Source organism: Cherax quadricarinatus, chromosome 18 (assembly GCF_038502225.1).
Source record: "Cherax quadricarinatus isolate ZL_2023a chromosome 18, ASM3850222v1, whole genome shotgun sequence".
NCBI classification, from domain to species: Eukaryota; Metazoa; Arthropoda; class Malacostraca; order Decapoda; family Parastacidae; genus Cherax; species Cherax quadricarinatus.
The window spans coordinates 13476274-13498192 of NC_091309.1; the positions used below are offsets into that span (position 1 = coordinate 13476274).

Genomic DNA, 21919 nt, shown 5'->3' on the forward strand with positions numbered 1-21919 from the left:
GTACAAGGTTAAATGAGGAAAATATTCATCTTAAACTGGCACTTGAAATGGCTACCATATGCTGCAGCCCCCATCAACCTGCCTTCAAATGCATGTAGAGGAGTCTGGATGACTGATGAAGTTTGCTTACCAAATCTGACCTATTCAGTAATTTTTTTGACATGAGAAATAATAAGAGGACATATGATCACTAAATTATCCTGTATATAAAATTTATTAATAATGGCATATTAAGAAGCTTAAAAAAAAAAAAGGCTAACGAAATACTTAAAACTTATTGAACCAACATATTAGCATTAAACCCAGGTAAGAGTATACATAAAAAAAAAAGTAACCCTGCTATATAACAAAGTCAACATATGAAATTACTTGGAAAACTTTTCAAGCATTTCTTCAAACCTTAAAAACTTTAAAATATATGAAATACTTACAGACTTCAAAATAAGGCCATTACCTTGAAAAACACCATTTTTACAATAATGTTAAAATATTTTCATTTACAGTATTGGAACTACGTTCACTTTTGGGCATCAGCGTCCTTATAATTTTTAGAACTATGTCTGTAAAATCATTACATTCTTTTAGATTATGTTAAAAACAGGTACTAAGCCCATATGGGTCACAAAAAATTTATCATTAAAGAAATGAGTATAAATGGCCCCTTGGCTAAAATTATGGAAAAAGGATTATTTTTCTTAACTTGAATAAGGTGGTTTAGACTCTTTTCACTCATAAGAGTTGAAAAGTAATTTCTATTTATCAGGCTGGTCCATTCTTGAATGTACCAAACATAAGTATGAAACTGCAAAGGCTGCCAACACTACTTGTAGAAAATGCTAATTTTAATCTATAAGCAATAAAAACCTCATTTACTGAAAAATAAATCAAACTTCTTTCATAAACTCAGTACAAAATATCTTTCTTACAGATTCCTTAGATAAAAATGATAAAAATTATTTAAAAAAATACAATAAAATAATAAGGAAATGCCCTTAGTAATGAAACTTACTGCAATAGCCTCAAGTACTGCTTCCTGCTCTTCCATTTCAGTCTCTGTAATAACAGCTCTTTGCTGACGTGAACGGGTGATGCGAGCACGAACTCTTTCTGAGGCACGAGTGCGGGGTAGTAGTCTCGGTCTCTCAACTGCACGGTTGGGACGCAATGCTGGGAGAGAGGAACTTGGAGCACCATCTTCAATTAAGTCATGGAGTTCTCCATCCTCAATTTCAGCCTGACACATTTTTTATGAAGAATTATTAATATGTAGAATGACTTTTTAATGTACTACAAAAAAAAATTTTAAATGCAAAAACACAAGGAAATTTATTGAAGACAATGCAACATAAATAATGTACTGGAAAAGTATTAATGTTATTTTACATTTATTACATTACCTCACCATCGACAATCTTATCAGCCAGAAATGCCGCCTTTTGTAAAATGTTTACGAGTAGAATAACGTGTTAAAAAACCATATTAATTTCACCTAAACCTACTTTAATCTTATTTTTTTTTTTTGAACAGACAAACTCTTCAAATTCACCAAATTTTAATTTGGTTCAGTTTACATATACAAGAGCTTAAAATATTCATTGACAATTTTTTATTTCTTGTGCCATGAAACTACCAAACAACTGCCCTTTCAGCATATATCATATTTTAATACAGTGGTCCCTTGAGTTATGATTTGCCCTCACAGGAATTTAGCTTTGTGTCGTGATAAAAAATTTAAGATATGATATGTGTACAATGGAGTGCTCATGGCTTGATTGACAGTGTCCTTAGCTCACATATTGAGGTCCGGGAAATGTTGACCACATTTCCTTACACCTATTAAACCTGTTCATCAAACAACAAATATATACCTGGGTGTCAGATGACTTGTAGATTTCATCCTGGGAAATAAAATTAACCTAAGTTGTCCAAAATGCTCTGATTAACCAGGGGCTTTCTATATACAATAGTATTCCAATGATGTCAGCTAGATTTGTAATAGAGGTATCATGTACTTGTTGAAATAAAGATTATTAGTATGGTCAGCATATGTAGTTGGGACTCAGCCAACCAGTGATGTGGTAGCTTGCTTCTTGCGCAGTGTATGAACCAATCGGAGCATCAATTCTTATGTGGGTGGGCCTTAGCTAACCAGTGATGCAGTAGCTTACCTCTTACACAGCATCTGAGCCAACAGGAGTGGAGGCCTGTGAGGGTGGCTTAGCAGCCAATCAGTAATGGAGTTGAATGTCTCGGGTAGCATCTGAGGCAATAGCAGAGTTTGTACTACAGCTTACTGTTTGCTCTTCAGTTTCAAGCTACCAGTGTGTGTTGCCCACACTAACTCTCGATTATTTACCCTTCATAACTGCATTTGTTTTAATTATACCATCTTTTGCATTACCAAGTCATCATGGCCTTTAAAGTGTGCAGTAAACAAGCAATTTCTCTGAAGATCAAGCAAAAAATTAGTGCACTGGTGCATGAGTAAGGCTTGCCACAATCAACCATCTCTAAAATTATCAGGCATATAGAAATAATAAAGAATGATGATGACCAAGCTAGTGAGAAAAAGCAGTGAAATTATTAGAGAAATGGAAAGACTGTTATTACTGTGGGTAAGATAGAAGCAGATGAAGGAGATAGTGTCTGCAAGTTATATCTATGAGCATGCAAGTCCAAGGTACAGTAAAAGTTACATTTCTGGGGTCTTGGAGCGGATTATCACAGAAAAATGTATCTTGGGGTTTGAGTTACAACAGTTTCGAAATACGACATGTTTTCTGGAATGGATTAATATCTTAACTCAAGGGACCACTGTATTACCAAAAAGGCTTATCACAGTTCCATTTAAGAAGCTTTCCTTATACCTGTGCTTCACTGTGTCCTGCAGCCTAGTTCTTTTACAGTGAACCTAAATTACATTTATGTAAAAGGTAATAAGTTTTCACTGTATAATGATTTAAATAACATACAAAAATTATACACAAATAACCCTGGGATACGGCCGGTGTTGAAAGAAGAAAGAAAGAACCCGCACATAGGAGAGAGAGTAGCTCATGATTACATTTTGGTCCGACTTGCACTGAAATGGCATCATGAGCTTTTCTCTATGTGCGGATTATTTGCGAATTGTTCCAGTCAGGGTATTGTGCCTTTTGTTCTTTATACAACAATTAGTTTGAACATAAACATTTTTAACTGTAGTAAAGTGTGGTTTGAAAGATTTAAGAGGCTTTACAACTGGCATAATGTTGGACTGACCGGTGAGACAGAGGTAATACAGAGGCAGCTGCCTCAAACAACAAGATATTTTCAAGTGTTCATTGTCAGCAATATGACTGCAATGAATGTGTATGCTATCAAGAACCTTCTGTTAATGAAAAGATTATAAGAATTTAATAAGCCAAGGGCCATCTCACTTTTGTAGGAGGAAATGAATGGATGAATTTCCAACTTAAGCCCATGGCAGTGTACCATTTGGTAATGTCAAGGGCATAAAATGCATCTGTAAACCCTATCTATCTTCTTGTAATTTCATAATACATTAATATAACATAGGTAACTATAGATATAACCTCTTCTCCTGTATATATTACTAAATTTAAAAAGAGAAACTTTCATTTTCTTTTTGGGCCACCCTGCCTTGGTGAGATATGGCCGGTTTGTTGAAAGAACAACAACAATGGATATATTTCAGAACTGGCTATAATCCTATTTTTACTTAGCTGTAGAACACTGCATTGACAGCAACATTGCTCACATGGCTTTGCTCCTCATTGATAATGCTCCATGTCATCTCACTTCACTGAATAACTTTTCCAAACCTCATCCGAGTTGGGCTTTTTCTCAAGATGACTGTGTCCTTGATTCAGCCAATGCATCAAAATGCTATAACCACATTCACAGCACATTACTTAAAAAGAACCTTCTCTAAATTCATCTCACACTGTTAACAAGGACAAGCCAACAATTCTGGAGTTCTGGAAACCATGCCATTGTGGATGCCATTTCTATCAAGAAATTTTTGGATGAGACTCACGGTGACCACTATGAACGGTGTGTAAAAAAATAACCGAGGCCTGGATCTATCAGTTATTTCCATGGATTCCAGGTGACAGTTTTAGACATACACAGTAGAGTGTGGGCCTCTCTAAGGTTGTTGGTCTTGAAGACAGCGATGAGGCTGATGTTGTGGAGCTGCTGGAGTTGAAGAACAATGAGCCATATCAGAAGATGGAGATGCTAGTGCTGAAACCTGTAATACCTACATGTTGACTATAAAGCAAAGGTGAGGGAAAGGGGAGGGATTAAACATTATGGAACAAGTTTGGAGGCTTTCAGGACCCATGCCAAAATTGCAGGATAAGCCCCAGTAAGGTCAACAATGCACTGTGTTGCTACAGGCTACTGTATAATTTTCATTAACACCCAATTTAAGATTACTCTCTACAGCCAAAACAGACATTAAGGAGAGACTTGTAGCTACAATACAGCCATTTATAAACAGGGTAATCCCCCAACAACAGGCCTCCTCATAGAGCTGCTTACTCAGATGAGGAAGCACATGATTCTGTCCCTCCCTCTTCCTCTCAGAAATATCCAGTTCAATCACACCTCTCAAGTCATCATGCCTACAAGTTGACCATGGCTAATGAGCGTTACTTGTGCATTTTGAAGGGACTGGGGTTAAGCTATACTGTTGATTTCTTGTATACATGATGGTTATGCATATGCACTGCATCCATTAAAATGTATTAAGCATGTTAAATTTTTTCCAAGGACCACATCTTCAATTATATTAAGTGAATCTATGGGAAAATATTCTGTTGAACTATGAATTTTTGCTGAATATACCTCTGTGGGGTTACAAAAGATGTATGTAGTTCAAAGGGCTCAGAAGTTGTTGAGGTAGGGTGGACATTTAGAGAGGATGACCAAGAGGATGTATAAATTAGGGGTAGAAGGAAGGAGGGGTAGAAGTCATCCAAGGAAGGGTTGGAGGGACAGGGTAAAGGTTTAGAGTGCTGAGGTGTTGAGCATCCAGCAGGCTTGTGTGAGTTTGTTTGATCAGAGTGATTGGAGAAGAGTGGTTTTCATGGCTTGATGTGCTGTTGTGTGAGAAAGGTAACATTTATGAAGGGATTCAGGGAAACTGGTTAGCCAGGCTTTGAGTCCTCAAGGTGGAAAGTGCAGTGCCTGCAAGCCAAAAATGGGGGTGGAGATGTTGCAGTTTGAAGGGTAAATTGAACAGTAATGTCTTCACACTTCTGATAATGAAGGTTTCCTTTTTTTGGGTGCGGGGGAATCACCCCACCTTAGTGCGACATGGCTGGTGGGTTTAAAAAAAAAAAGGGGGGGGGGGGACTGCTGTTAAGGAGGGTATGCCTGTACTGTCTCTGGTCCAGCTATTTGTTATGGATTCCAGGAATCACTGCTCATAAAATAACTACCAGGATGGAGGAATGAAGTTTAACAAAAACTTTAGTTTCTAAACATGAGGGCGAAACTATACAGTAATACTACCTGTGATATAAAAAAAGAGAGAAAAAACCTGTTGCTGAAAGATACTTAAGTGGTTGAAAAAATACAGCAGTTCACAAAGTAGTGCTCACTTGAGAGGGGCCAGTGCTACACCATTCAAGTGTTTTAAATATCTTGCTTAATGTTCCAAGAGATATTGTGATTTTTCCAGTTTACTTTTAAGCTTTTCTTAAACATTTCCTTTCAAGTCAAAATTTAAATAAGTACTATAGTACAGTATATGGTTCATGCACACATACCATTCCACAAGTCACTCAAAACTTTCTTGTATATATGTATTACTTACCTTCCTAAGTATAAAAATCGTTTTAATCATTTTAATGAATGCAAATAATAAAAATAAAACAAAACAAAAACTCTATATTAAAATTTTGAACCAAAAGACTTGACCAATTGTTTCATAAAACAGACCTCTGCAGCAGCTGAGGAGCTGTTCACAGCCTGGCAGTCAGGACAGAACCACTCTTCGATGGGTACACGAGTCAATGGTGGATCAAGGCACTCCAGGTGATAACCCAAATCACAGCCATCACACAACAGCAGCCGGTCCTCACGGTCACTCCGACCGCATACCTAACAGGCAAATTCATGAATTCATTTCCCCATTATTGGCAAACTTATCTCTATTGCTTCCTGATTAGACTAAAATTAAGAAAATGATGGAAAAAATAAAAAATGTGAACATGCTTATGCTAAGGAGACTGTTATCTACAATCATCTGTGGACAGGTCTATAAGAAAATGAAAGACAATAATAAGAGTAAGCCATGTGATTTCGACATGCCATTTTTTTTAAAAATAATTGCAATGTTTATCTGAACTTGGAAAAAAAAATACCAATTAGAGTAGAATACATTCTGTAACCTAAAAATTGAAAATTAACTGATATAATCATCTATAAAAAAATATAAAAAGCAAGGGTTCTAACAGGACTTGCACCAAATATTATAACTGGTGTCCATCACCCAACACATTTACCAAATGACACCATTCACAAGACAAACTCTGCTGTTTTTCCACATATGCAGTCTTTAACATCCTCACAATATCCAGTACATGCCAACCTCACAGTGAAACTTTTCACATTCAAACATATTTAAAATGAATTTGTATGTATCATCATAAACCCATTCATTCATGTGGCTAGTTAATGATTCCAAGGAGAGCTGATAAAGAGGACCTCATCTATGAACTTCCATAATATAACCGTGTTTTCTTAGTCTACTTGTGGGTTTCCTTTAAACACTGACAAAATCATTAGTGCAATTTTGTTACAACAAGACTTAAAAATCCAAAATTTCATAGTGCATTATAAAAACCTTGATAAGAGTGTGCCATAAATCTTTAAAAAAAAAAAAAAAAAAAAAAAAAAAAAAAAAAAAAAAATCCAGAAATGTGAAATTTAGGTCGTACCCTCTGCCACAAGCAGTGCCCTCAGCCCCCCACCATTCTTGCTAGACGAGAGGAAGTAATTTGCAAAAGGTAGTATTTTTTTTACCTAACCAAAATTTATATACAGCTGACCATTGGTTAACATGATAGTTACATTCCTGAAAATGGTGTGTAATCAAAAATCATGCAAAATGAACTGAAGAACATTAGGGGAAATTTTTGGTTATACGTATTCCTTAGCCCCCACAAAAAATCTAAAAATCTAAGTGTATGGACAGTATTTTAGGACGTGCTGGCAAAAAAAAGCATGGGTAAGGTATGGTCATAGGGCTGTGAGAGCTTGAAGCTGTGAGGAGTGGTATAGGCAAAAAGTGTGGTTGTATCTGTGGCCTGGTGGTATGGATGATGGGTGAGTGAGTGTGCAGTTGGTGGTGCTAAGGTAATGAGTGGTGAGTGGTTACATTGCTAGATGTGTGGATGTGTTAGGGTGTGGGGGCCATTAAATTATGGTTAAGGTGTAGGAGTGGGACTGTGGGTTTGAAGCTGTAAGTGGTATGGGTGAAAGGTGTATATGAAGGCCGTGTGGGCTTGAAGCTGTGAGGAAATCGTGTGGGTAATAGATGTGGGTGTGATGGTCCAGTGTGGGTGGTGTCAGTGGCCCAGAGTGGGTGCTGGTCATGTGTCAGTGGCCCAGAGTGGGTGGTGGTTGTGTGTCAGTGGCCCAGTGTGGGTGGTGGTGGTGTGTCAGTGGTCCAGTGTGGGTGGTGATGGTGGTGTCAGTGGCTTATTGTGGGTGGTGGTGGTGTGTCGGTGGCTTATTGTGGGTGGTGGTGGTGTGTCGGTGGCCAAGTGTGGGTGATGGTGTGTCTGTGGCCCAGTGTGGGTGATGGTGGTGAGTTGGTGGCCCAGTGTGGGTAGTGGTGGTGTGTCAGTGGCTCATTGTGGATGATGGTGGTGGGTGGTGGCCCAGTGTGGGTGATGGTGGTGTGCTGGTGGCCCAGTGTGGGTGATGGTGGCATGCTGGTGACCCAGTGTGGGTGATGGTGGCATGCTGGTGACCCAGTGTGGGTGGTAGTGGTGGTGTGCTGGTGGCCCAATGTGAGTGATGGTGCTGTCAGTGGCCAAGTGTAGGTGGTGGTGGTGTGTCAGTGGCCAAGTGTGGGTGGTGGTGGTGTGCTGGTGGCCCAGTGAGGGTGATAGTGGTGTGCTGGTGGCTCATTGTGGGTGGTGGTGGTGTGTCAGTGGCCAAGTGTGGGTGATGGTGCTGTCAGTGGGCAAGTGTAGGTGGTGGTGTGTCAGTGGTCAAGTGTGGGTGGTGATGATGTGCTGGTGGCCCTGTGTGGGTGGTGGTGTGCTGGTGGCCCAGTGTGGGTGGTGGCCCAGTGTGGGTGGTGGTGGTGTGTTGGTGGCCCAGTGTGGGTGGTGGTGGTGGTGGTGATGTATTGGTGGCTCAGTGTGGGTGGTGGTGCATTGGTGGCCCAGTGTGGGTGGTGGTGTGTTGGTGGCCCAGTATTAGTGGTAGTAATATGTTGGTGGCCCAGTGTGGGTGGTGGTAGTGGTGTGCTGGTGGCCCAATGTGGGTGGTGGTGGTGTGTCAGTGGCCAAGTGTGGGTGATGGTGCTGTCAGTGGGCAAGTGTAGGTGGTGGTGTGTCAGTGGTCAAGTGAGTGGGTGGTGGTGATGTGCTGGTGGCCCTGTGTGGGTGGTGGTGTGCTGGTGGCCCAGTGTGGGTGATGTGCTGGTGGACCAGTGTGGGTGGTGGTGGTGTGTTGGTGGCCCAGTGTGGGTGGTGGTGGTGTGTTGGTGGCCCAGTGTGGGTGGTGGTGGTGGTGATGTATTGGTGGCTCAGTGTGGGTGGTGGTGCATTGGTGGCCCAGTGTGGGTGGTGGTGTGTTGGTGGCCCAGTATTGGTGGTAGTAATATGTTGGTGGCCCAGTGTGGGTGGTGGTAGTGGTGTGCTGGTGGCCCAATGTGGGTGGTGGTGGTGGTGGCCATGTGGGTGGTGGTAGTGTGTTGGTGGTACAGTGTGGATGGTTGTGGTGTGTTGGTGGCCCAATGTAGGTGGTGGTAATGGTGTGTTGGTGGCCCAGTATGGGTGGTGGTAGTGGTGTGTTTGTGACCCAGTGTGGATGGTGGTAGTGGTGTGTTGGTGGCCCAGTGTAGATGGTGGTAGTGGTGTGTTGGTGGCCCAGTATGGGTGGTGGTGGTGTGTTGGTGGCCCAGTGTGGGAGGTGGTGTGTTGATGGCCCAGTGTGAGTAGTGGTGTGTTGGTGGCCCAGTGGAGGTGGTGGTGGTGACAGTGGCCTAGTGTGGGTGGTTGTGGTGTGTTGGTGGCCCAGTGTGGGTGGTTGTGGTGTGTTGGTGGCCCAGTGTGGGTGGTTGTGGTGTGCTGGTGACCCTGTGTGGGTGGTGGTGTGCTGGTGGCCCAGTGTGTGTGGTGGTGTGGTGTGTTGATGGCCCAGTATGGGTGGTGGTGGTAGCGTATTGGTGGCTCAGTGTGGGTGGTGGCAGTGTGTTGATGGCCCAGTGTGAGTGGTGGTAGTGGTGTTTTGGTGGTCCAGTGTGGCTGGTGGTGGTGATGGTGTGTTGGTGGCCCAATGTGGGTAGTGTTGGTGGCCCAGTGTGGGTAGTGTTGGTGGCCCAGTGTGGGTAGTGTTGGTGGCCCAGTGTGGGTAGTGTTGGTGGCCCAGTGTGGATGGTTGTGGTGTGTTGGTGGCCCAGTGTGGGTGGTGGTAATGGTGTGTTGGTGGCCCAGTATGGGTGGTGGTAGTGGTGTGTTGGTGGCCCAGTGTGGGTGGTGGTAGTGGTGTGTTGGTGGCCCAGTGTGGGTGGTGGTAGTGGTGTGTTGGTGGCCCAGTGTGGGTGGTGGTAGTGGTGCATTGGTGGCCCAGTGTGGGTGGTGGTAGTGGTGTGTTGGTGGCCCAGTGTGGGTGGTGGTAGTGGTGTGCTGATGGCCCAGTATTGGTGGTGGTGGTAGCGTATTGGTGGCTCAGTGTGGGTGGTGGCAGTGTGTTGATGGCCCAGTGTGAGTGGTGGTAGTGGTGTTTTGGTGGCCCAGTGTGGATGGTGGTGGTGGTGGTAATGTGTTGGTGGTAGTGGTGTGTTGGTGGCTCAGTGTGGGTGGTTGTGGTGGTAATGTGTTGGTGGCCCAGTATGGGTGGTGGTAGTGGTGTGTTGGTGGCTCAGTGTGGGTGGTGGTAGTGGTGTGTTGGTGGCCCAGTGTGGGTGGTGGTAGTGGTGTGTTGATGGCCCAGTGTGGGTGGTGGTAGTGTGTGGTGACCCATTGTGGGAAGTGATGTGCTGGTGGCCCATTGTGGGTGGTGGTGTGTTGGCAGCCCACTGTGGGTGGTTGTGGTGTGGAAGGGTGACAGGGTGAATGTGTGTGGTTAGTGGCATGGGAAGTATATGAATGATGGGTGACTGATTAGGTGTAAGGATGGCATGTTAGGGTGAAAGACTGAGTAAAGTGTGAGTGCAAGGTCATAGGGGGATGGTGTGAGTGCGAGGTCATGGGGAGGTGGTATGGGTGCGACATTATGGGAAGGTGGTATGGATACGAGGTCTTGGGGGAAGTGGTGTGGGTGCAAGGTCATGAGGTGGTGGTGAGGGTGTGAGGTCATGGGGAGGTGGTGTGGGTGCAAGGTCATGGGAAGGTGGTGTGGGTCCAAGGTCATGGGGAGGTGGTGTGGGTGCAAGGTCATGGGGAGGTGGTGTGGGTGCAAGGTCTTGGGGAGATAGTGGCCATGGGGAAATGGTCTGGGTGTAGGCATGGGGCCGGGGGTTGGGGGGATTGTATGGGCGGGTTTTGTAGGTGGAGGTTGCTGGTTGGGATGGTGTGGGTGAAGTGGTGTGGCCATTAGGGAGCTGTGTGAGTGCAGGCAAGTGATATGGAGGAGGTGCACAGCTGAGGTATGGTACTGGACATGCATGAATGGAGCACTGATGCATGGGACACTGTGTACATTAAGGAGGCCTTCCCTGTAAGACAATGGACTTACTGCAAGATGGGAAAAGAACCTGGCACATGCCACATTTCCCCCTACATGTACTTTGCTTTGTAAACTAACTAATGTAAGTTCACCAAAAATATGCCACAGTTTTGCAACAGTCTTAAGGTAAAAATGTGTTAACAAACTGTTAACCGATGGTCTATCATAACTTAAAGATGCTTAATTTAAATAAAACACCCGTATAACAAGTTTTAAGAAAATATTCAGTGTATTAATATCAAGAATCCACAAAAATTTAGCAAAGTACATTTATCATAATTACACATTCTCATACCTTTCAACAATGATGCATTTATTCTAACTTTACAGTGGTCTCTCACTTATTAATCTCGATAGGGACTAGAGGTTTGATAGGTGAATTTTTTTTTTTTCAAGTCAATCGCATTTTCCCATAGAAGCCCATGTTATAATTTGAGATGGGGACTGGGACAACAGTATTTTGTATCTACAGAAAAGAAATGAATTTAGTCCAACACCATTAAATTTTCTTCATGGTCACATGGTTTTTTTTTTTTTTTTTTGTTCACTCTTTTACCTAATGCTCACATAACTATTTGATGGGTTGATTTGGCCTTGTGTCTTTCTACAAACATTTATTTATTTATTTATTTTAATTTATTTATTTATTTATTTATTTATTTATTTATTTTATGTCTTTGCAAACAGTACATTGAGATTTTGTATTTACAATAGTGGGTTGCAATGCAAAGAAAGAGAGCCTCTATTATGCCTAGGCATTATGGGCCAACTTAACATTATTGGCTTACAGACTACCTAACACGAAGGATTATAACATAGTTGTACAGTAGATTATTAATTATAAATGAATCAAAATTTGTATGACAAAAGATATATTCATATATTTGAAAACGCTTTTTGTGAAAACAATGATTCAATTATATTCCTGTCAACAATGGATAAAAGGTTCAAAGTGATTGTTGAAGTTATGATGTGGGAGTACATAAGTATGTGTATACTGAGTATTTAGAGTTTAGTCTCAGGTGATTAAGTGGCTTTTGAGAAGAGTCTTAAATTGATTTTCAGACTGGGTTACTTTAATATCTTCTGGTAATGAATTCCATATTTTGGGGCCCTTTATGTGCATAGAGTTTTTACACTGTGTGATATGGACACGAGGTATCTCAAAAAGTGATCTGTGTTCTTGTGTTGTGGTCATGTGTCCTGTTTTGGTTGGTGAGAAGTTTGAGTGGAGGGTTTATATTTGCGTGTATTGTTCTGTGTATGTAGTAGGCACATGAATAAGTATGGATGTTCTTAATGGTGAGCAGATTCAGACTTTTGAAAATTGGTGGAGTATGCTGGCGGGAGTGGGAATTTGTTATCATTCTTACTGCTGCCTTTTGCTGGGTTATTAGGGGTTTTAGGTGATTGGATGTTGTTGATCCCCATGCACAAATTCCATATGTAAGATAAGGGTATATGAGTGAATGGTACAGTGCCAGGAGAGCTGATTGTGGAACGTAGTACCTTATCTTTGATAGTATGCCTACAGTCTTGGAGATTTGTTGTATGTGTGTCCGGAACTTAAGGCTACTGTCAAGGTGGATACCTAGGAATTTTCCCTCTGTGAGTCTTGTGACTGATGATCTGTTTAGCATTATGTTAATTGGATCATTTGCAGCTCTGTTTCCAAACTGAATGAAATAGGTTTTATCAGTGTTCAGGGTAATTTTGTTAGTCATCATCCAGGCAGATATTTTCTGTAATTTGGCACTGACTGTGTTTGCTAGTATGACTGTGTTTGGGTGGGAAAAGACATATGTAGTGTCATCTGCAAATAATATGGATTTGAGTAGCTGTGATGCATTCAGTAGATCATTGATGTAGATGAGAAAGAGGAGTGGTCCAAGGACACTTCCTTGTGGGACTCCTACTGTGATTGGTTGGGTGGAAGAGTTTGCATCATTTGCATACACATATTGAGTTCTGTTACTAAGGTATGATTTTAGGTAGTTGAGGGAGTGGCCTCTGATACCACAGTGCGTTAATTTGGAGTACAGCAGTTCATGGTCGACTGTATCGAAAGCTTTACGCAAATCAATGAAAATGCCCAGCGGGACTTCTTTCTTTTCAAGTGCGGTATATATTAGCATCATTTGTGCTTTTATTACTTCTGAATCCAAACTGACAAGGGTTTAATATGTTGTGTGACGAGGTAGGAATAGATCCGTCTATGAATTAATTTTTCAAAGATTTTAAAGAGCAGTAGTAAGTTAGATATTGGTTTATAGTTATTCAAGTCAGCTTGGTCACCTCCTTTATGGATCGGAGTGACCCTCGCTATTTTGAGGATTGTTGGGAAGGTAGATGATTCAATGGATTTGTTAACCCTTTCAGGGTCCGTCCCGTAGATCTACGGCTTTACGGTGAGTGTCCTAACCGTAGATCTACGCCATGAGCTCAGCTCACTCTGATAAACTGTGAGTGGTACATTTGGGCCTAGATATGAGAGAATACATCTATGTGGTATGTGTGCACCACATAAAACAGATCCTGCAGCACACTGTGTATAATGAGAGAAAAAAACTGAAATCATGATTTTTCGATTAAAACAGCAACTTTGCAGTGTTTTTTCGTATGTTTTTTATAGTTGTATTTGCGATTTCTTGGTCTCATTTGATAGAATGGAAGACATATTACAGAAATAGAGATGATTTTGATTGGTTTTAGCACTGGAAATGGCTTGAAACTGAGCTCAAAGTAGCGGAAATGTTAAATTTTTGCCGATATTCAAGAGTAAACAAACGACCTCACACATCTAATACACGTCAGCTGGTGGGTCTAATATACATTCACAAATATGGTAATGATATTTATACAATTATTACAGTATTGCATAACAGTAAATCTTCTATTTTTTGGTGTGAATAAAAATTCATTATGTGAATAAAAAATCAAAATGGAATTTATTTGTAAAGCCTCAAAACATAACTAATGAACAGAGGAAATGTTAGTTTAGTGCCAGGAATGCCTACATTGTTTATTCTGGACCCTATTTTGAAATTGGAATATTTTGAACTTTGTGTTAAATTGGCCAAATTAACAATTTCCGATCACTTTATTTTGTAGTTGAAACAGTTGACTTGGCGATTTCTTGTGCTCAATCGATAGAATAGAAGTAATACTAGTGAAATAGCTAAGAATTTGGTTGATTGGAATAATGTAATTGGCCTAAAATAGGAGTCAAAGTCGGCAAAATCGCCGATTCGTAAATATCGCTGACACATCAAAATTTGCGAGAGCATAATTTCGTCAATTTTCCACCAAATTTCGTACTTTTTGTTTTATTACCTTCACAAAAAGATTCTCTACGATTTCATAAGAAAAAATAACAAATTTTTTTTTTGAAAATTCTTGGACACTGGTGCGTGACTCCAGATTTGGGCCTTGGACCCTGAAAGGGTTAAAGAGCATTGCAATAATTGGTGACAATACTTGAGAAGCTTTTTTGTACATAAAAGCAGGCAATGTTTATGTCTCTTGCCTTGTTTTTAAGGGAGATTATGATGAGCGTAACTTCTATGGGGTTGGTTGGAGCTAGGAATAGCGTATTTGGGTAGGTATCTATGAGGTAGTCTGATGGACGGGTGTTTGTGCTTGGTATTTTGTTCACTAGATATTTTCCTATGGTGGAGAAGAAAACATTGAGTCTGTTTGCCGTTTCAGTTGGAGTGAGTAGGGGTTCATCTGATTTGGTTAGTTTGATTGTTTTGGTTTTGGATAACTTTTTAGTTCCAAGAATTTCAGATATAGTTTTCCAGGTTTTTTTCATATCACCTTTGATGTTATGTAATCTATTTTCATAATACAATTTTTTAGACCTTATCAGGCTGGTAAGTGCTGATGAGTAACGTTTAGATTGTTCTCTAGTTATTTGACCCATTCTATACTGTTTTTCATATTTGTGCTTTGTGTTAATGGATTTGAGGATGCTTGGTGTTAGCCAGGGATTATTCAGTCTCTTTGCTGTGATGTTTAGTTTTTTGGGGGCAATGTTTGTTATAGAGGTTTCGGGCTTTTTTTAGAAAATTATTTATATTTCTTCTTTCTTTCAATACACCGACCGTATCCCACCGGGGCAGGGTGGCCCAAAAGAAAAAACAAAAGTTTCTCCTTTTACATTTAGTAATATATACAAGAGAAGGGGTTACTAGCCCCTTGCTCCTGGCATTTTAGTCGCCTCTTACAACACGCATGGCTTACGGAGGAAGAATTCTGTTCCACTTCCCCATGGAGGTAAGAGGAAATAAACAAGAACAAGAACTAGTAAGAAAATAGAAGAAAACCCAGCGGGGTGTGTATATATATGCTTGTACGTTTATGTGTAGTGTGACCTAAGTGTAAGTAGAAGTAGCAAGACGTACCTGTTATCTTGCATATTTATGAGACAGACAAAAGACTCCAGCAATCCTACCATCATGTAAAACAATTACAGGCTTTCGTTTTACACTCACTTGGCAGAACGGTAGTACCTCCCTGGGTGGTTGCTGTATACCAACCTACTACCTTATTATTTATATTCTTTATATTCTCTTATTTCTTTCCTACTTCAATAGGTTTTGTCACCTTGCTATGTTCTTGTAGGCATTGTGTCTTTTATACATTCCAGAGTTTCTGTAATTCATGTTTTAACTGTGCTAGTGTTAACCGTAGTGGCCTGCTTTTGTCCTTATTCTATTTTCAGTTTTATCTAAATCCTGCCATGTACATTTTATTATTTAAATCTAATAACTGCATTTTAAAGATCTGTTGTACTTTCTTTTTATCCCCTTTTAAAATACATTAAAAAAATAACCATTTTGCCTTCTTTAACAGATACCCTTAACAGTATATCACTGTTCACAATTGTCTTTTTAAACTATGGTCCTATTTTATACCTCAAAGACAAAAAACAAAACTAGACTGATAGGCTTTCAAAAAGAGATATGTGGAAAGTGGAAGAGTAGCAAAGCAGATGGATATAAAAATACTCTTAATATCTTGAGAATTGACGTGTCAGCGGATGAGTTTATGAAGGAAGAGGTTAATCATAGAACTGATGAATGAAAAAGGGTGAATGATGCATTAAGGTACATGTGGAGACAAAAAAAAATGTTATCTATGGAGGCAAAGAAGGGAATGTATGAAAGTATAGTGGTACCAACACTCTTGCATGGGTGTGAAGCTTGGGTTGTAAATACTGCAGCGAGGAGACAGTTGGAGGCAGTGGAGATGTCCTGTCTAAGGGCAATGTGTGGTGTAAATACTAAGCAGAAAATTCAGAGTGTAGAAATTAGGAGAAGGTGTGGAGTTAATAAAAGTATTAGTCAGAGTGCTGAAGAGGGGTTGTTGAGGTGGTTTGGTCATTTAGAGAATGGATCAAAGTAGATTGACATGGAGAGCATATAAACCTGTAGGGAAAGGAAGGTGGGGTAGGGGTAGTCCTTGAAAAGGTTGGAGGGAGGGGGTAAAGGAGGTTTTGTGGGCGAGAGGCTTGGACTTCCAGCAAGCGTGCGTGAGCATGTTAGATAGGAGTGAATGGAAACAATTGTTTTTTTGGGACCTGACAAGCTGTTGGAATGTGAGCAGGGTACTATTTAGTGAAGGGATTCAGGGAAACTGGTTATTTTTATATACCCAGACTTGAGTTCTGGAAATGGGAAGTACAATGCCTGCACTTTAAAAGAGGGGTTTGGGATATTGGCAGTTTGGAGGGATATGTTGTGTATCTGTATACGTATATGCTTCTGAGCTGTTGTATTCTGAGCACCTCTGCAAAAACAGTGATTTTCTTTCTTTTTGGGTCACCCTGCCTCAGTGGGAAACGGCCGATTTGTTAAAAAAAAAAAAATCCTGAAAGTTAACAAATTTCATGAGATCTTTACACTTCAAAAGAAAACAAGTTTGTTTGTATTTGAAGACCTTGTGAGCAAAGTAATGACTCACAAACAAAACCTGGGAGCTTCATTTTTATTTCCTGTAACAAATTAGGTGTACCTGATCAAACTATCACCAGCCTAGCCTGGCACCAGACTTTGAATAAAAAAAACATTCGAGAAATGTCACAGGTATCCACAGCAGAAAGTTTGCAGTAACTTGACATGAGCAACTGTGTGTGACATTTCTCCAGTCAGACACACAGTTTTCACTCAATAAGAACTGGGTGTGATAAAGCTACAAAGACAAAACCTATGAAGTGTAACGAATTACAATACTGTTAGTATATACATATACAAATGTAATGTCATCATAAAGCAGTACAGCCATAATTACAAATGTCATTACAATGTGATACAGCAATAACTAGAGACAGTTTAATTGTCTATGACTACCTATCATCATTACTTGTTCTAAATAGTATCAGATCTAAATTCAACATTATTATGTCTGAGGCCAATGACAGGTATGCACAAATTATTGACAAAGGGATTAAAGTTAAACCTTCATGAATTCCCTTTCACACTGGCCTCCAGAATCACGGCAAAATTGACACATTGGATAAATTAACAACAAAAAAAAAAATGTAAATTAATTCAGTTTCCTAAACAGAAGTGTAAAAACCATTATTAAAAAAAGAACCAGCAATATAGCTGTACAGATAGGAAACAGCCAATCTCATACACATAATAATGAAATGTATCAAGCAAAACAAGTCTAAGAAGAACATTACAAGATCAGTAAACCATAAGATGTTAGTAACTGCTAGGATCTAAGTGTCAATGATAGTGCAAATTGCATGGAGATGCCAATGACATGAATTACCTGTAGTGTGTGGACAGAAACAGGGCAAAACACTAGAAAATTTGATTCTAAAAATTTATACCCACTTAAGAGATCCAGCCTTACAAACCATAAGGAAAATGGTAAATTACTCTATTGTTAATTATAAGATGTCTAAAATATTGAGGAGTCTGACAAAGACCCACTGTAACCTCCATTTTTTCTCTTGGACCTGCTGTTTACAGGATGGTTGATTGATTAACTGGTTTTAACGAATCAACTACTTCTTCATAAATAATAGTTAATTCCATAAATATGAATTAAAGTAAACTATAAAGTGTAAATACATTAACAGATGCACATCTCTAAGTATCTATACCCTTCCATGTTAAGCGACATAAAAGACACTATGGCAGAACTAAAAATTCTGACAACATTCTACTTGGAGACCACTGTTAGTCTTTAAGCAAAAGGCTGCCTTAATAAATATTTCCATTCTGCCATAGTGTCTTTTCTTTATCAGCTTGTTGGTTTTACAATCTCATTCCCAGTGTTGTTACATGTTCTAGAGTGTAAACACATCAAAAATTAAATTTAATGTATCAATACTTCAAAATTCTTATACACATGTATATACAATAAATTTATGTAAATTATCAGTAAGGTACAGTTTCTTTTTTTTTGCTTTAAATAAACACTTGTTGCAACTCATGAGGGGCAAACACATCATTGGCACACTTGACTGTCAATATGCTGGACACTTACCCAGTGATGTCACATGAAAACTGTCTACGAAAGTACCAGCTTTGATTTACTAATATTTACTTACCTCACAGAAAGTTGGGTCTTCCTCTTCTGACGGAAGATCATCAGGTTTCACTTCTTTAACAGCCTCTCGTCGAATAACACGTCCTCCAATACGCTGACGTACAAACACCAACAAGAAGGGTATTCGATCTTGAGGGCAACTGTTATTTGTCTGCATACAAAAGTCAAGGAATTGGTAAAAAGATATACATAAAAAGAGAAACTTAAATATTAGTCCATAGTGTGAAATGCTAAAATATTCTTTGAATTTACTTTAATAAAATTATTAATAGTAGAGAGTATAGTATTTAACAACAGGCCTCTTTGTAATGTATTAAAGTGATTAGATTTATTTCCTAATATGATAAATGTTAATAAAACATTAGCAATGAAGTCCAAAACTAAACTAAAAAAAACAAAAAGGAATATCCTGGTTAACCTTTTAACTCTCGCAACCCCCAATCCTAGTCTCTCTCTGTCACAAAATATTTTGGGAAAAAAAAAAAAAAAAAAAAAAAAAAATCCTGTGAAATTATAATCTTTTCCCGATGCTAATGACACCAAAAGTACGAAATTTGATGAAAAACTTACGGAATTACGCTCTCGCGAAGTTAGCGATCTCAGTGATATTTATGCATCAGCGATTTTATTCACTTTAAGCCCTATTTTCAGCCAATTTCTTTGTTCCAGTTGACCAAACTCGTCGCTATTTTTTAGAACTCCATTTGTTAAATACACTGAGTACAAGAAAACTCCCATTTACTGATTTCAACTACCCAATAAAGTGGTCAGAAACTGAGAATTTGGCCAATTTCATGCAAATTAAAAAAATATGCCAATTTCAAAATAGGGTCCAGAATGAACAATGCAGACATTCCTGGCACTAAAATAACATTTTCTCTGTTCATCAGTCACGGTTCCAGGCCCTTTTTATATTACTTCTGCTTTCCATTTTGAATTTGTATTCACACAAAAAATAGAGGATAAACTGTTATGCAGACTACTGCATTATTGTAATACGTAATTGTATAAATAATGTCAACCCATTTGTGACTGCATATTAGAATGGCTAGTTGGACATTTATTGGACAATGATGTCATTTGTTTACTCTTGAACATCGGCAAAAACAGAACATTTCCACTACTTTGAGCTCCATTTCAAGGTCTTTTCATAGTGAAACCAATCAAAATCCTCTCTAGTTCTATGTCTTCCATTCTATCAAATGAGACTAAGAAAATGAGAATACAAAAATAAATACTATATATATGAAAATACACCTCAAAGTCGGTGTTTTAATTAAAAAACGTGGTCGAAGTTTTTTTCCTCATTATGCACTGCGTGCTGCAAGATTTTTTTTATACTGTGCACATTGACCACACAGACCCAATCTCTCGCATGTGGGAGTACCAGCTTTCTCCAGCTTGATTTGAAGCTGCTAGAATTTTTGAGTATATGTACATCAAACATATTGGCTCGTAAGACGTATATTATTATTATTATTTTTATTATTATCACACTGGCTGATTCCCACCAAGGCAGGGTGGCCCGAAAAAGAAAAACTTTCACCATCATTCACTCCATCACTGTCTTGCCAGAAGGGTACTTTACACTACAGTTTTTAAACTGCAACATTAACACCCCTCCTTCAGAGTGCAGGCACTGTACTTCCCATCTCCAGGACTCAAGTCCGGCCTGCCGGTTTCCCTGAACCCCTTCATAAATGTTACTTTGCTCACACTCCAACAGCACGTCAAGTATTAAAAACCATTTGTCTCCATTCACTCCTATCAAACACACTCACGCATGCCTGCTGGAAGCCCAAGCCCCTTGCACACAAAACCTCCTTTACCCCCTCCCTCCAACCTTTCCTAGGCCGACCCCTACCCCGCCTTCCTTCCACTACAGACTGATACACTCTTGAAGTCATTCTGTTTCGCTCCATTCTCTCTACATGTCCGAACCACCTCAACAACCCTTCCTCAGCCCTCTGGACAACAGTTTTGGTAATCCCGCACCTCCTCCTAACTTCCAAACTATGAATTCTCTGCATTATATTCACACCACACATTGCCCTCAGACATGACATCTCCACTGCCTCCAGCCTTCTCCTCGCTGCAACATTCATCACCCATGCTTCACACCCATATAAGAGCATTGGTAAAACTATACTCTCATACATTCCCCTCTTTGCCTCCAAGGACAAAGTTCTTTGTCTCCACAGACTCCTAAGTGCACCACTCACCCTTTTCCCCTCATCAATTCTATGATTCACCTCATCTTTCATAAACCCATCCGCTGACACGTCCACTCCCAAATATCTGAATACATTCACCTCCTCCATACTCTCTCCCTCCAATCTGATATCCAATCTTTCATCACCTAATCTTTTTGTTATCCTCATAACCTTACTCTTTCCTGTATTCACTTTTAATTTTCATCTTTTGCACACCCTACCAAATTCATCCACCAATCTCTGCAACTTCTCTTCAGAATCTCCCAAGAGCACAGTGTCATCAGCAAAGAGCAACTGTGACAACTCCCACTTTATGTGTGATTCTCTATCTTTCAACTCCACGCCTCTTGCCAAGACCCTCGCATTTACTTCTCTTACAACCCCATCTATAAATATATTAAACAACCACGGTGACATCACACATCCTTGTCTAAGGCCTACTTTTACTGGGAAATAATTTCCCTCTTTCCTACATACTCTAACTTGAGCCTCACTATCCTCGTAAAAACTCTTCACTGCTTTCAGTAACCTACCTCCTACACCATACACCTGCAACATCTGCCACATTGCCCCCCTATCCACCCTGTCATACACCTTTTCCAAATCCATAAATGCCACAAAGACCTCTTTAGCCTTATCTAAATACTGTTCACTTATATGTTTCACTGTAAACACATGGTCCACACACCCCCTACCTTTCCTAAAGCCTCCTTGCTCATCTGCTATCCTATTCTCCGTCTTACTCTTAATTCTTTCAATAATAACTCTACCATACACTTTACCAGGTATACTCAACAGACTTACCCCCCAAAAATTTTTGCACTCTCTTTTGTCCCCTTTGCCTTCATACAAAGGAACTATGCATGCTCTCTGCCAATTCCTAGGTACCTTACCCTCTTCCATACATTTGTTAAATAATTGCACCAACCACTCCAAAACTATATCCCCACCTGCTTTTAACATTTCTATCTTCATCCCATCAATCCCGGCTGCCTTACCCCCTTTCATTTTACCTACTGCCTCACGAACTTCCCCCACACTCACAACTGGCTCTTCCTCACTCCTACAAGATGTTATTCCTCCTTGCCCTATACACGAAATCACAGCTTCCCTATCTTCATCAACATTTAACAATTCCTCAAAATATTCCCTCCATCTTCCCAATACCTCTAACTCTCCATTTAATAACTCTCCTCTCCTATTTTTAACTGACAAAT

General features: G+C 40.0%; 1 protein-coding gene across 4 annotated transcripts in view; it reads right to left on the bottom strand.

Annotated features, from left to right (window-relative positions):
* Positions 1–21919, bottom strand: part of LOC128689397 (PHD and RING finger domain-containing protein 1) — an 82323-nt gene that overhangs the window by 49036 nt on the left and 11368 nt on the right. For 3 of the 4 annotated variants that reach the window (XM_070086208.1, XM_070086209.1, XM_070086207.1), the window contains exons 4-6: positions 18491–18640; positions 5953–6114; positions 1010–1234 (exon numbers count right to left, since the gene is read on the bottom strand). In XM_070086208.1, the coding sequence (XP_069942309.1) occupies positions 1010–1234; positions 5953–6114; positions 18491–18640 (537 nt within the window). The remainder of the gene's footprint in view (positions 1–1009; positions 1235–5952; positions 6115–18490; positions 18641–21919) is intronic. The other variant, XM_070086210.1, reaches the window with a different exon arrangement.